Source organism: Cebus imitator, unplaced genomic scaffold (assembly GCF_001604975.1).
Source record: "Cebus imitator isolate Cc_AM_T3 unplaced genomic scaffold, Cebus_imitator-1.0 Scaffold57, whole genome shotgun sequence".
In the NCBI taxonomy this organism is placed as follows: domain Eukaryota; kingdom Metazoa; phylum Chordata; class Mammalia; order Primates; family Cebidae; genus Cebus; species Cebus imitator.
In genome coordinates, this window is record NW_016107372.1 from 6,502,691 (window position 1) to 6,516,720 (window position 14,030).

At 38.9% G+C, this 14,030-nt stretch overlaps 1 protein-coding gene across 11 annotated transcripts in view; it reads left to right on the forward strand.

The window, feature by feature from the left end:
- Nucleotides 1-14,030, forward strand: part of DOCK10 (dedicator of cytokinesis 10) — a 277,707-nt gene that overhangs the window by 192,186 nt on the left and 71,491 nt on the right. For all 11 annotated transcript variants that reach the window (XM_017529018.2, XM_017529020.2, XM_017529013.2 and 8 more), the window contains exons 19-25: nucleotides 1,491-1,583; nucleotides 4,768-4,891; nucleotides 5,066-5,187; nucleotides 5,548-5,634; nucleotides 8,071-8,163; nucleotides 10,072-10,190; nucleotides 12,278-12,347. In XM_017529018.2, coding sequence (XP_017384507.1) covers nucleotides 1,491-1,583; nucleotides 4,768-4,891; nucleotides 5,066-5,187; nucleotides 5,548-5,634; nucleotides 8,071-8,163; nucleotides 10,072-10,190; nucleotides 12,278-12,347 — 708 coding nt within the window. The remainder of the gene's footprint in view (nucleotides 1-1,490; nucleotides 1,584-4,767; nucleotides 4,892-5,065; nucleotides 5,188-5,547; nucleotides 5,635-8,070; nucleotides 8,164-10,071; nucleotides 10,191-12,277; nucleotides 12,348-14,030) is intronic.

A 14,030-nucleotide genomic window follows, 5' to 3' on the forward strand; every position in this document is an offset into this window, starting at 1 on the left:
AGCTGGCATGTCAGGAGCTGGGGTCCAACCAATCTTTGTGGTTGCACAAGACCTTAACTCTAGACCAGAGCTGGTTCCATGACGCCTGTATTACTCCATTCTCACACTGCTGTAAAGATACTACCTGATACTGGGTAATTTATAAAGAAAAGAGATTTAATTAACTTACAGTTCTGCATGGCTGGGGAGGACTCAGAAAACTTACAGTCATGGTGGGAGGGGAAGAGGCACGTCTTACATGGTGGCAGGCGAGAGAGAGAGAGAGAGAGGCTGCCATTTATAAAAACATCAGATCTCTTGAGAATTCATTCACTATCATGAGAACAGCATGGGGGAGACTGCCCTCAAGATCCAATCACTTCCTTCCCTCGGCATGTGGGGATTATAATTCAAGATGAGATTTGGGTGAAGACACAAAGTCTAACCATATCAGGGTCTGTTCAGGAAGCCATTCTACAGGAATCAGTCTTAAACAAGTTAGCACTTATCCCATGGAAATCAAAAGTCACATTGGTCCACATGATACCCTTGGGCTAGGGGAGGTCCCCAAACACTGACCATTGTCCCGGGTCATTGTCTGAGTCATTGCTATTGTCCTGGGCTTGGTAACTGAAGAGTCTGGCCTTTTTTCTGCTCAAGGATAATTTCACACACTCATAATTGTTCAATTCATAACTTTTTAAACAGTGTATTTAGGACCTCCACCCCGGTGAACAGGTTCTTGACACTGTCACAAGAATGAATTCAAGGATGACTTAGAAAATAGTGAAAGTACAGAGATTTACTGCAAAACAAAAAGTACCTACTCAGGAAGGAAGAGTGGGTATACTCAAGAGAGATAGTCGTCTGCAAGAAAGTTTAGGGTGTCTATCTTTATGAGTTTCTTTAACCACGGGTGGAACATTCATGAAGATTTCTGAAGGTAAAGATTTCTCAGAACTGTGGCGCCACCTATATTTGTGGCAAATATGGGTGTTCTCAGAACTGCCCAGGTGCTAGTGGAGGTGTGATTTAGTATGTTAGCGAGCATGAGGTCCTAGGAGAAACCTAGGTCAAATCCAGCACCATGCTGGATGCAGTTGGTCTTAGCCAGCTTGGCCCACATCTTATTTTTTGGGGTCTTATTGGCCACTCCCTTATGCGGCTATTTCAACAGTATACTTTTTGCTAATCGTGTGAAACCTCTGCCTGGAATTGTCTGTTCTCCTGTGGCCACTCTGTATTATTCCCGTCTCACAGGTATTTGGCCCTGGTGTGTTATCTATATGATGAACAAAATCCATCAAATTATCTTCAGCAGCTCCCATTGTATAATAAACGCAGGGTAGTAGGCCAAAGAAGTTCAAGGTTAATTAGATGCCAGCTTTGCCTCGCAAGTTATCACAAAGTTTGCCATTGTCCCAGGGTTGGTAACTGAAGAGTTATGGCCTTTTTTTCACCCAGGGATAATTTCAGACACATAATTGTTCAACTCATAACTTTTTAAACAGTGTATTTATGGAAAACCTGGAGGTCCCCTCTTCACCTCCGCCGCGTACACAGCAGTTCTGCACCACTCCCAGAACCCGGATTTCTCAGATGAGGTAAGGGCCAGCCCTCCACTGCCCCCAGAGGCTCCTAAGAAAGGTGGGTGAATGGTCAGATAACCATGCAGTGAGAAACACTCTCTCTAGACCTCATCTGGCTAAGGACATGCCTTGGCAGGTGTGTATTTACCAGGATTTCCAAACTATATTAATTGACAGTTGTTCCAGGAGTGTGTTGCAAATTCATGTATTTCGGGACAGAAGTGACCTTTTAAAAATGGGATTTTTAAAATGCTTTTATTATATATTTTCTTTTTAAGTGAGTAATTGTTTTTCTTTTATTTTACTGGCCAGTGAAGAGATTGTGTTAAATAGCTTTACCAATCAATAGCAGTATTTCATGTCATGAGGAAGAGAGCAGAGAACTAGAGCCTGAGCCAATTCCATTACTTATAACCTGCCTGAAATTCAGTGATCTTGGACCCCCTCATCTCTACACATGACAGGAAACAAGCCTTGCCCTGGCCGACTTTCAAGGCTCTTGCTATGTGCCAAGCCTCAAGCTAAATTCCATACACACATCATCTCACTGAATCCCCATAGTAACTCCAAGAAGCTGGTATCACCATTACTTTCCTATTTGATGGATGAGAAAACTGTGGCTCAGAGAAGTCAAGTAACTTTACCAAGGGCACATAATAAGTCAGAGAAATCAAACCAAGCCATGTGGTTCCAGAGCCTGAAGCTTCACCATTCTGCTCTAACACAAAGAAAAACTCATTGGGCTTCTGCTCAATTACTATACATGTTAGCTTACATTACAAACAACTTTAGACAAACAAGTTTCAGTGATAAAATTTAATTTCTAACCATAAAGCTAAGGTCTGACTAGTGTGACCTGCTGATATTCATAATATCACACCTTTTGTAGACATTTTCTGTGCCTGCTTTCACACATTACCTCCATTTAGCAGCTTAAAACAGCATGCAATTGTTATCATACTGTTTTGGTGGTCGGAAGTCTGAAATGGCTCACAGGGCTAAAATCAAGCTTGCAGCAGGGCTACAAGACTTCAGGAGGTTCTAGGGAAGATTCCAGTTCCTCTTCTTTTCCAGCTTCTAGAGGCTGCCTACATTCCTTGGCTTTTGAACTTTCCCAACAATCCCATCACTCTGACCTCAGCTTCTGTTCTCACTTCTTATGACTCTGCCTTCCTCTTATAAGGACCTTTGTGATGACACTGTCCTCATTTGGAAAATCCAGGATAATCTCCCCATCTCATGGTCCTTAACTTAAAATCACATCTGCTCAGTCCTGCTTACCATGTAAGGTAGCATATTGGCAGGATTAGAACATGGAGGACATCTAGGGAGTGGTATCTTTCTGCCTCCCACACTGTGGACATTGATTGTTTAAAAACTAATTAAAGGAATACCAGTGAAACTACCTGCCTGACCTTATTTCACTTATGCATTTAATTTTCCCACCACAAATTCAGGACAGAAAGTGAAAAACAGTTAAGGGAAAACCATGACCACATTGCAGAACATTTAGTGTTATCAGCTGACCCTTTGACAAAGCCCATCTGGAAGATGCGTTTTCTGTAGATATATAATTTTTTTTAATTAATATTTTTACTGTTGTTAACTGTTTTAATCTTTCTCATTTTCATTTGTTTCCTGGAAGCCTCATGAAAGCCATGAGCTTTTTCACATGAGAATATGTACAATTCTGGGAACTACTCGGTTGCTGATAATGAGCTGCCTGCAGCTTACCTGAACAGGATCCTGGCATTCCAATGTAAAATGGTGATCCCAAGATGTGGGTTCTTATCCTGGAAGATCCTCTTACTGACCACACCACATTGGCAGTAACCCAGAGCCCCCTAACATGCACAGCCTTGGTTCCTAACACTGCGCCTTTCTACCTCACAAGGCTACTGGGGAAAATGAAATGATGTACGTGGCAGGGCTTTGAAAACTCAAAAGCACGATAAAATGTAGAGAGTTAGTTGAACACATTTCTTTCCAGAAATAGGGAGTATGCTCCTCATTAGATATACTGTTAACCTAATTCAATTTTTATTTTATGTTCATTCAGAAGCATTCTTTGTGTAGCTACAGCATGATCACTTCCCAAAATGTCTCATTAGTTCTCACAGTAACACAGACATGCTGGTTAGTTTTAAAAGAGATAGATTCCATGTGGAAGCTGCACCATTTACTACACCGTATTTCTCAACAATGGGCATATAAATCCTGGGGATCCTATGAAAGGGCAGATTCCAATTGAGTGTGTCTAGATTAGTGTCTGAGACTCTAGCCTGGGCAACAAAGTAAGACATCTGTCTCTACAACAAGAATAACAAAAATCAAAAAGCCAGAGGTCAAGGCTGCAGTGAGCTGTGTTTGTGCCACTGTACTCTAGTCTGGGCAACAAATGCAAGATCCTGTCTCAAAAAAGAAAAAAAAATTCTGCATTTCTAACGAACTTCCAAGTGATGGTTACGCAACTGGTCCCAACCGCACTCTGGGAGGCAAGGACTTACTCTTTATTCAATTTGTGTCCCTTAAGGACACTTCCTCAATGTGTATCCTATCTACATTCTGCAGTTATATCTGTGTGTGTTTATGCATATGTATGTGCATGTATTTAATCTATACCCTGGTAGCATAAATTATCTACTGAGAAACACTAGGTATTCTAAATTATCATCATCCATCACAGTAAAGAAGCAAAAATATCAACATGTGAATACATCACTGCTAGCAGAAACAATATTTATTCAGCATTAAATCAGTGCATTCAACACTATTAAACATGGACCTAGATTTCAGTTAAAGAACTTTTAGGCTGGGTGTGATGGCTCATGCCTGTAATCCCAGCACTTTGGGAGGCTGAGGCAGGCGGATCACTTGAGGTCAGGAGTTTGGGACCAGCTTGGCCAACATAGTGAAACCCCGTTTCACTACTAAAAATACAAAAATTAGCTTGGCATGGTGGCGCGTGCCTGCAATTACAACTAGTGGGAAAGCTAAGGCAGGAGAATTGCTTGAACCCTGGGAGGCAGAGGTTTCAGTGAGCCTGGATTGTGCTATTGCACTTCAGCCTGCGAGACAGAGTAAGACTCTGTCTGCAAAAAAGAAAAAAACAAGAATTTTTAAAAGCTATGCTTTGTCTTGCTCTGATCTTGGGCAAGTAATATTAATCTCAGTCCAACTATGGTTTCTTTCCTTGCAGGTAAAAATTGAGCTACCAACACAACTCCATGAGAAACACCATATTTTGTTTTCTTTTTATCACGTCACCTGTGACATCAATGCAAAAGCCAACGCCAAAAAGAAGGAGGCTCTGGAAACATCAGGTACCGCCAGGAAGCAATCTTAGGCATAGTCACATGTCTTCTGTTTGAATTGGCTCTGATTTACTGAATCATTTTTCATGAAGTTTAGTATTCATAAATAATAAATAGCGTTATTGTGACTTCTCACCATAGAGGTTCATACTCAAAATTTTTGTTTGTTATTTCTTTACACAGTTGGATATGCTTGGCTTCCTCTGATGAAACACGATCAGATAGCTTCTCAAGAGTACAACATCCCAATAGCAACAAGTCTGCCTCCTAATTATATAAGCTTTCAAGATTCTGCAAGCGGAAAGGTATTGAATAATGTATAATTTAAGATTTTAAAAAAGCATAACAGCGAAATGACATAAGGTTGTATTCTTTCTCTGCTATTTAAATTAAGATCACAGAGGATACGTCCCTGGTAGCCTTGTCCTTATGCCACATCTCTTGTTTAGCTTATGGCCACTAGAAATGTTCTGTTAAAAATGATCCCGATATCATATCGGTCTCATCTACCAATAGTGCTAAATGTATTTGCATTTTTTATTTTCCACCTCTATGGTGATACAAGATCAATGGATCATAAGAGCACATTAACATAAACGAAATAATCTACTTACTTTCTTTCTCTCAAATGGTCACAATGACAGTAAACAAACTTTATTTTGCAGCATAGTGGGAGTGACATTAAATGGGTTGATGGTGGCAAACCACTTTTCAAAGTGTCGACGTTTGTTGTATCAACAATAAATACTCAGGTGAGTATGTTGACCTGAAATACTAGCATTTTCTCTAACTCACAGCATCGTGAGGTAATTCCCATATTCACAGGATGAGTCTAATCATTTCATGAAATGTCAGAAAGGCAGGTGTCTGAATACTACCAAGGAAGAATGTTAAGGGCATAATTTGATGCCTCCCTCAAGAAAGATAGACTCCTAATCCCTTAACCCCGGACACCATAAAACTTCAGACCAAAATACCAAAGTATGTTAGGATCACACACCCCTTGGAGTATGGTTTGCTTCCACTGACAACACTCAAGTGTTAAAAATGTTAAATGTTAAAAATAAAGACTTCAGACCTTTACCTGAAAACCAAGTTCAATCCCCAATGCTTTCCCAGGGCTCACCTAATGAGAAGGTCATGAAGTTGGCGGAACTGCATTTGAGAGGCACCCCACCGAATTTCTGGCTCAGTGACCCTGGGCAAGTCACTTTAGCTCTGATGTCCTCATTCCCTCCTCAGGGAAATGATATTAACAGAGTCTCTGCTACCTAAGGATGTAGCAAATGTGATCTAGAGGAAAAATATTTCAAAATGTGATCAAAATATTTCATGAACTGCAAAATTATACGCATATAATTATTACCATTGTTAAATTACCACAAACTCATTCTTTCCATGGCAAGGAGGCTTATTTTACCACAATGTGAGTTTTCTGGCAACAGCTAAACTATTCTTATTACAAGTACATAACATATGTATTTCTCCTTTCTTAAATTCAATGTGTATCTGCTTTTCATTTTTTGCTTCATGCTGCTTTGTCTAAAAGCCATACCTGATCCATAGGAAAAATGAAATAATCCAGGTATCATGTATACATTGGACCAAAATTTCTCTTGGCAAACTCTGATGCTTCAAGTCCAATTGAGTTCTCATCCCCAGCCCTGCACCCACAACTATTTAAACCTACCTTTCCTCTGATGCCATCAGCTCTGGCCAATTTCCACAAAATGCCCCATCTCCACCAAACCCTGTATTTTTCTGTATCTCAGCAGCTCCTCCGTTTCTCTTTCTTATGCTTCTAGCTTCTTTCTCCAAATTAGCTGAGGTCTCTAACTCACCACGACACACCCTGTCTCTGCCTCAACTTTCACCACCCACACACTGGCAGCATTTACCTCAGTTTTCAGACAGCCAAGGCCCTCCAGGCAAACAACATCCACTAGTTTCCCCAAGACCCGGTGATCCCTTTGACACTTAGCCCCTGTTCAGTGGGGAAGGGAAGCTCTCCCACTCTCCCTTCCTTCCCCTTATTGGCCTGGTGGGTTCCTACCCATCCTTCAACTCTTACATCAATTTAAGGGTTAAATTTAACTCAATGTAAGAGTTAAACTCTTAACTCAATTTAAGAGTCACTTCCTCAAAGAAGCCTTCCCTGTTTCCTGACTCAACGGGCAAAGCTAGACCATCCTGTCACTCATCCAGATGGCACCTGCTTTGTGTCTGAAGCGCTCATCAAATGTGATTACACAGGTGTGTGTGTGGAAGTCATGGTGTGGTGTTGGTCTCCCCACCATGATGGAAGATACACAGAGGAAGGGGTCGGGCCGCCTGCCTTGCCCTCTACTCTGTCCTCTCTCAGTGCCTGCTAAGAGCCTGGCATGCAGTCAGCTTTCCATAAATAATGACCAAATAGGTGAATCAGTGAAGTGATACTTAAAAGGAGAACAGTTGTCTCTAGTCAAAAAAGAGCTACATTTAGAAAACAGAAAATAGCACGCACACACAGTGACCTGAGGGAAATGAGGGAAACCCAAGCTCCAGATGCCTTTCTGGAATCATTGAAAGCCAGAGAAACATTCAGAGTGTGTCCTCATACAAATTAATTATCTTACTGCTTAAATCTGTAGCTCCCGCCCTCAGGGCAGAACTTAGAGAATTTTCCAGGTACCACCTTCTTCAGGAAATGAACTTCAAGTATTAGAGCCCATTTTATCTGAAGATGTGAGTTGTAGATTTTCTAATATGGGGCTAATTCAGGCATTCTAAGCCTGAAAATACGCCTGAGGATATTAAAGAGAATGCATTGTCATGTGTGTCAAGGATGGTGTAGAAGAAATTGGTGGGAGTCTATTGAAGAAGCAGGAGTGGGAAGATAAATGAAGAAAATTTTTCTAAAAACGAAAAGCACAACTACAGGAAGTAATTCTCTAGCCATGGTCATGCTGTTGAACAGGACAACAAAACCTCTTAGAATGAAATGAGAGAGAGTGGGCTTTGTAGTTCAGGCAGAGCCCTCACTAGGCCAGAAATGTCCACATCAAAGCTTTGTTCCTCTGACTCCTTAATAAAGCATTTGTACTTCAAGGCATCAGTCCTACAGAAATGCTTACCTCACATCACAACGGCTTGTGTTTGTATCACAGTTTACATGTCATCAGAAATAAACACTTGTTTTGCTGTTGTAGGATCCACATGTGAATGCATTTTTCCAAGAGTGCCAAAAAAGAGAGAAAGACATGTCTCAGTCACCTACCTCAAATTTCGTCCGCTCTTGTAAGGTAACACGACATGCAAGTACTTTCAGTGACCTCCAGGGTAAAAACGGGCAGATGAGACCTTTATTTTCCACTGATTAGTGAACTGGGAGGTGATTATTACTCAAGATTTTTAAATACCTTATCAATTCAGAGAGTAGATGATTTTATTTCATAATTTCTGAATAGTTTCTGTTTCTTGACTAGAAAGACAGCCACAAATCAGGTTTTTTCAAAAGAAAAATAATTGAAAATCAGAATCAATTTATTTTAAATTAGTTATTAAATCAAGAGTCTTTGCAACATTACCATCATGTCTATATCCCATACTAAATGCAATAAAGAATAAAGCCAAAGCCAGATAAAGGTGGGCTACAGTGCTCATATTCAAGTTCTGAAAGAAATACCAGCAGAACATACTTTATTTTTTTCTAATGTAGTTATTCATTTTTTAATTAACAAAGAAAAATTGTATACCTTTTTTGTATACAGTATGATGTTTGGAAATATGTATACATTATGTAAGAGCTTGATTGAATTAATTACTGTATTTATTATATCACATAATTTTTATGGTTGTAACACTTAATAGCCACTCTTTTAGAAATTCTTAAGAATATAACACATTTTTTAACAGACCTGCATATTCTGCATATGTACCCCAGAACTTAAAGTATAATAAAAATTAAAAAATTTTTTAATAAAATATTGTTTTGGTTATTCTCAAAAAATAATATAACACATTTTTATTACTTATAGTCACCATGTTGTGCAATAGATCCCTTGAACTTATTCCTCCTAACTGAAATTTTGCAGCCTTTGACAAACATATCCCCAGCACTCCCCTCCCTAGCCCCTGGTAATCACCATTCCACTCCTTACTTCTATGAATTCAACTTTTTTAGATCCCACATATAAATGAGATCATGCGGTATTTGTCTTTCTGTGCCTGGCTCATTTCATTCAGCATAATATACTCCACATTCTTCCATGTCGTTGCAAATGATCTAATTTCCATCCTTTTTAAGGCTGGATCATATTCCATCATGTTTATGTACCGTATTTTCTTTACCCATTTCATCTGTTAATGGACACTTGTGTTGATTCTATATCTTGGCGTTTGTGAATAGTGCTACAATAAACATGGGAACATAGACATCATCAACACACTGATCTCATTGCCTTTGGATATACATCCAGTAGTGGGATTGCTAGATTATATGGTAGTGCTATTTTTAATTTTTTGAGGAATCTTATATCATTTTCCATAGTGACTCTTCTGATTTACATTCCTGCCAGCAATGTACAAGTGTTCCTTCTCCTCCACATCTTCTCCAATAATTATTATCTTTCACCTTTTTGATAATAGCCATCTTAACAGATATGAGGTGATATCACACTGTAGTTTTAATTTGCATTTCTCCAATGATTAATGATGTTGAACATTTTTCATATATCTGTTGGCCATTTGTACATCTGTCTTCTCTTGAGAAATGTCTATTTGGGTCCCTTGCCTGTTTTTTCATTGGATTATTTGTTTTCTTACTTTTGAGTTGTTTGAGTTCTTTATATATTTATATATTTTTTACATATTGAGTTCCTTATATAACCCTAGAAACTCTATATAAACCATATAACCCTTTCTAGGATATATGGTTTATAAATATTTTCCTCCATTCTCTAGTTGTCTCTGTCCTCCATTGAGTGTTTCCTTGGCTTTGTTGAAACCTTTTAGTTGGATATAATGCCAATTGTCTGTTTTCACTTCGCTGCTTGAGCTTTGAGGGTCATATCCAAAACATCATTGCCCAGTCTAATGTCATAAGCTTTTCTCCTTATGCTTTCTTCTCAAAGCTTTATAGTTTCAGGACTTGAATCCAGGACATGTTAAAATTTAAATGTTATCATTTTTTTTTTGCCAATTTGCTACAGAACTTATTGAATGTGGAAAAGATTCATGCAATCGTGAGTTTTCTGCCTATAATTTTGAATCAGCTCTTCAAAGTTCTGGTACAGAATGATGAAGATGAAGTAACTACAACCGTCACCAGGTACCCATAATACAACCTTAAGTGAAGAGACTTTATAAACTGTAGCTACGCAAACTCTTGATTATAAATAAACAGCCATCTACCACTGTGTGTTTACATTTACTTGAACACATCACAAGTACAAGCATTTCCCACTCTTGACTCCTTACCTTCTAATCTCTTATTATTAGCAGTAAAGTGTTAGACCGCATTTTCTTTGATTTTTTAATTAACCTTTTTATTTTGAGATCATGGTAGATTTATATGCAATTATAAAACATAATTCAGAGTTTCCCATGTGCCCTTTACCCTGTTTTCCCTGCTGGCAACATCTTCCATACAGGTGTGGAATCATATAGTATGTAACTTTTTGAAATTGGCTTTTTCACAAAACATAATTCTCTGGAGTTTCACCCAGATCATTGCATATATCAGTAGTTCACTCCTTTTCTTTGCAGAGTAATATTCCACGATGTGTGTTTAATTATTCACCTGTTGAAGGACATCTGAAGTGTCTCCAGTTTAGGGCTATTATGAATAAACGTGCTATGAACATTCATGTACAGGTTTTGTATAAATATAAGTCTTCATTTCTCTGAAGTAAATGTCCAGAGTGTAATTGCTGGGAAGATAAGGTGGTCGCATGTTGATATTTAAGAAAGTGCCTGTTCTCCAGAGTGGCTGTATCATTTTGCATTCCCTCAAGAAAGTTTTTTTAAAATATTAAATTTTTTTTAACTGTTCTCACTTTAAATTTGGCTATACTAAATTCTTCCAACATCTCTAACCTGGCCAATGCCTTCACAGATCACAATTTCTTCTTTATAATGTTTTGAATTGATTATTAAATCATCGGCCGGGCGCGGTGGCTCAAGCCTGTAATCCCAGCACTTTGGGAGGCCGAGGCGGGTGGATCACGAGGTCAAGAGATCGAGACCATCCTGGTCAACACGGTGAAACCCTGTCTCTACTAAAAAAAATACAAAAAATTAGCTGGGCATAGTGGCGCGTGCCTGTAATCCCAGCTGCTCAGGAGGCTGAGGCAGGAGAATTGCCTGAACCCAGGAGGCAGAGGTTGCGGTGAGCCGAGATTGCGCCATTGCACTCCAGCCTGGGTAACATGAGTGAAACTCCGTCTCAAAAAAAAAAAAAAAAAAATTATTAAATCATCTATTTGTGAGCTTAGTTTTTTTATAAAAACTTAGTTACAGCCTTCTGGAAAAAAAATGTTATTTTGGCATTGAAGTGTTTCCAGTATCTTTCTAATTCAAAGACATATTATTGACCTTTCTCTAAATGAGGGTTCTTAGCCTAGTTTTTAAAGCAGAGCCTGAAATCCTAGAAAATTTAAATATCTCTAATGGCTCCACAACCATCCAGTTCTGGAGCCACATTAGAGGATCCCAACTGTGCCTTCAACTCATACTCTTTTCAGCATGCGAATGTGTCCGTGTTGGCAAGTCTCCTAAATATGGCAGCTAATAGATCTGTTGAAATTCTGAGATGTTCCTAAGCATTATAGCCGTGGAGCAGCTGGTAGTGTTAATGTGAAGAAAAAAAAAATCGACGTCTACCATCATTGCTGCTAGAAATTCCAACCCAGCTAAGGGAAAAGCAAAGCAAAACAAAACAACTGCATCTTAGACAAATTGCTTTTTCCGAAACCATATATAGTGCCTATGGGTTGAAAGGCAAGCCCTTTTCAAATGAAGTATGATTATTAATTTGGGATTAAAAGTCTTAAGTTTAAATTAGGTACTAAAAATAATCCCTTTTGCAAAAAGATAGTGTCAAAAAATGCACAGACCATAATTAGCACATTCAACTTGGGCAAAAAGTCTCCATTGTGATAATTATAACCATAAGACACTACTTATATCTTTGTGTTTCAAAGTTTCAAAGTAGGAAATGGCTAATCAGTGCTATAGCTGTTGAAAGCCCAGTATTGTGTTATGGGGGTGAGGAGGGCAAGGAAAGAGTTAGAGATTGGTTCATTCATTCACCCAGTAACTATTAAATACCCAATTTATGAAGCACTCTAATGACAAACTAAAGTGGGATTTTTCTGCCTTCCCCAGAAAGGCCACTGATCAGCTTTGCTTTTCCAGGGTTCTGACCGACATTGTGGCCAAATGCCATGAGGAGCAGCTGGATCATTCTGTCCAGTCATATATTAAGGTATGAAGTTTCTCCTGGAAATTGCTCATATCCCCTTGTGCTGTGTGGCTTGCCTCATTTCCTGTCTGCAATAAGTGGGAAGTTTTCTCCCTTTAACTGAGTGGTGCCCACCACACTAATATCAAGAATTCCCCTTAGCTACTTAGAATTCCATCTCTTTGCGTTAATGGGCTAGATGAATTTTTAAATGTATAAGTAATGTGTACATGTGCAAATAAATATTTAAATGGGGAGAGAGAGGAGAGAAAAGGATAGAGGAGAAAACTAAAGTCAACATGACAAGTAAATGAGATTCCCGTTAATTTAAGGAAGACTTTCCTGTTGGTTTGTTGAATGCTCTGTGTTTCCTCTGTAATGTTTTCTTAGCTCTTTCTATTGTTTTCTCAGGCATTATTTCATTTTCCCAGTTACTGTATATTTGTACCTGCTTCTGGTATGTTAAGTCCTTTATCTTCTGGCATGAACCACTTGCCCATTCCATCAGTGTGCACTGCTTCTCCCAGTGTCCTATGTCAAGTGTTCACTCAGAGACGTTCTATTCTCATTTCCAGTTGGCCTGTGGATTAATGCCAGTGAACTTGTGATGATGTTTGCACTTTCATAGTTCCCACCTAAATGGCATCCTCTTGAATGAAAAGAAAGAGCCCATCTAGAAATACAGAAGAGTATCTTAAATTACTTTATAATACATAGAGGACCTAAATCTCTATTTTTTTCCTATGCATAGATTACGTCTTTTGGAGACAGATTTTTCATCAAAAAACTATAGTTTCTTAATATGTATGCACGGACAAACACTCATATATTCAATATGCCTAGAAAAATAACTAGAGAAGAATTCAGTTCTTTTTTGTCAGAAACCTGTTTTTTAAAAAAGCAAAAATCTATGCTCCTGTAAAAGGAAGTAACCAGAAATTGCACTCTAGAGCAAACTCCTCTGAGATATCGTCTGTAAGGAAATTTTTTTCATTACAGTTTTTATATCCATATGTTTTCTATCTGCCAGAAATGTTGTTTGTCTTCCCAAATACCAAAGCATGAATGTGTACCCTTTTTAAACATAGGCGATATGCCAAAAATAGTTATTTCACAATAATTTCTCTATGGTATAATTTTAGCCAATAAGAGCCACATCTCAACTGCACAAAGCCAGTTCCACCTACAAATGTCATTTTAGTTTGCTCTCTAAGATAGGATCATAGCTTAAAGAGTATCGATGAATTTACCATTCAACAGAATCACCTGGAGAACTTTCACTCTCCCAATGTTTCATTTCAATCCTTAAAAGGACTGAGAAGAAGAAAAAAAGTTCTTGATCCATCTTACACACAGGCATCTCCATTTCAACACATATTATTTCCCTCATGTCAGTGGAATCATTGAAAATTACATTAAGGGCCAGGCATGGTGGCTCATGCCTGTAATCCTGGCACTTTGGGAGGCAGAGATGAGCAGGTCACAAGGTCAGGAATTCCAGACCAGCCTGGCCAATATGGTGAAACTCGTCTCTACTAAAAATACAAAAATTAACCCGATGTGGTAGCATGTGCCTGTAGTCCCGGCTACTCAGGAGGCTGAGGCATAAGAATCACTTGATCCCGGGAGGCCGAAGTTGCAGTGAGCCAAGATCATGCCACTACACTCCAGCCTAGGCAACAGAGCGAGACTCCAACTCAAAAAAAA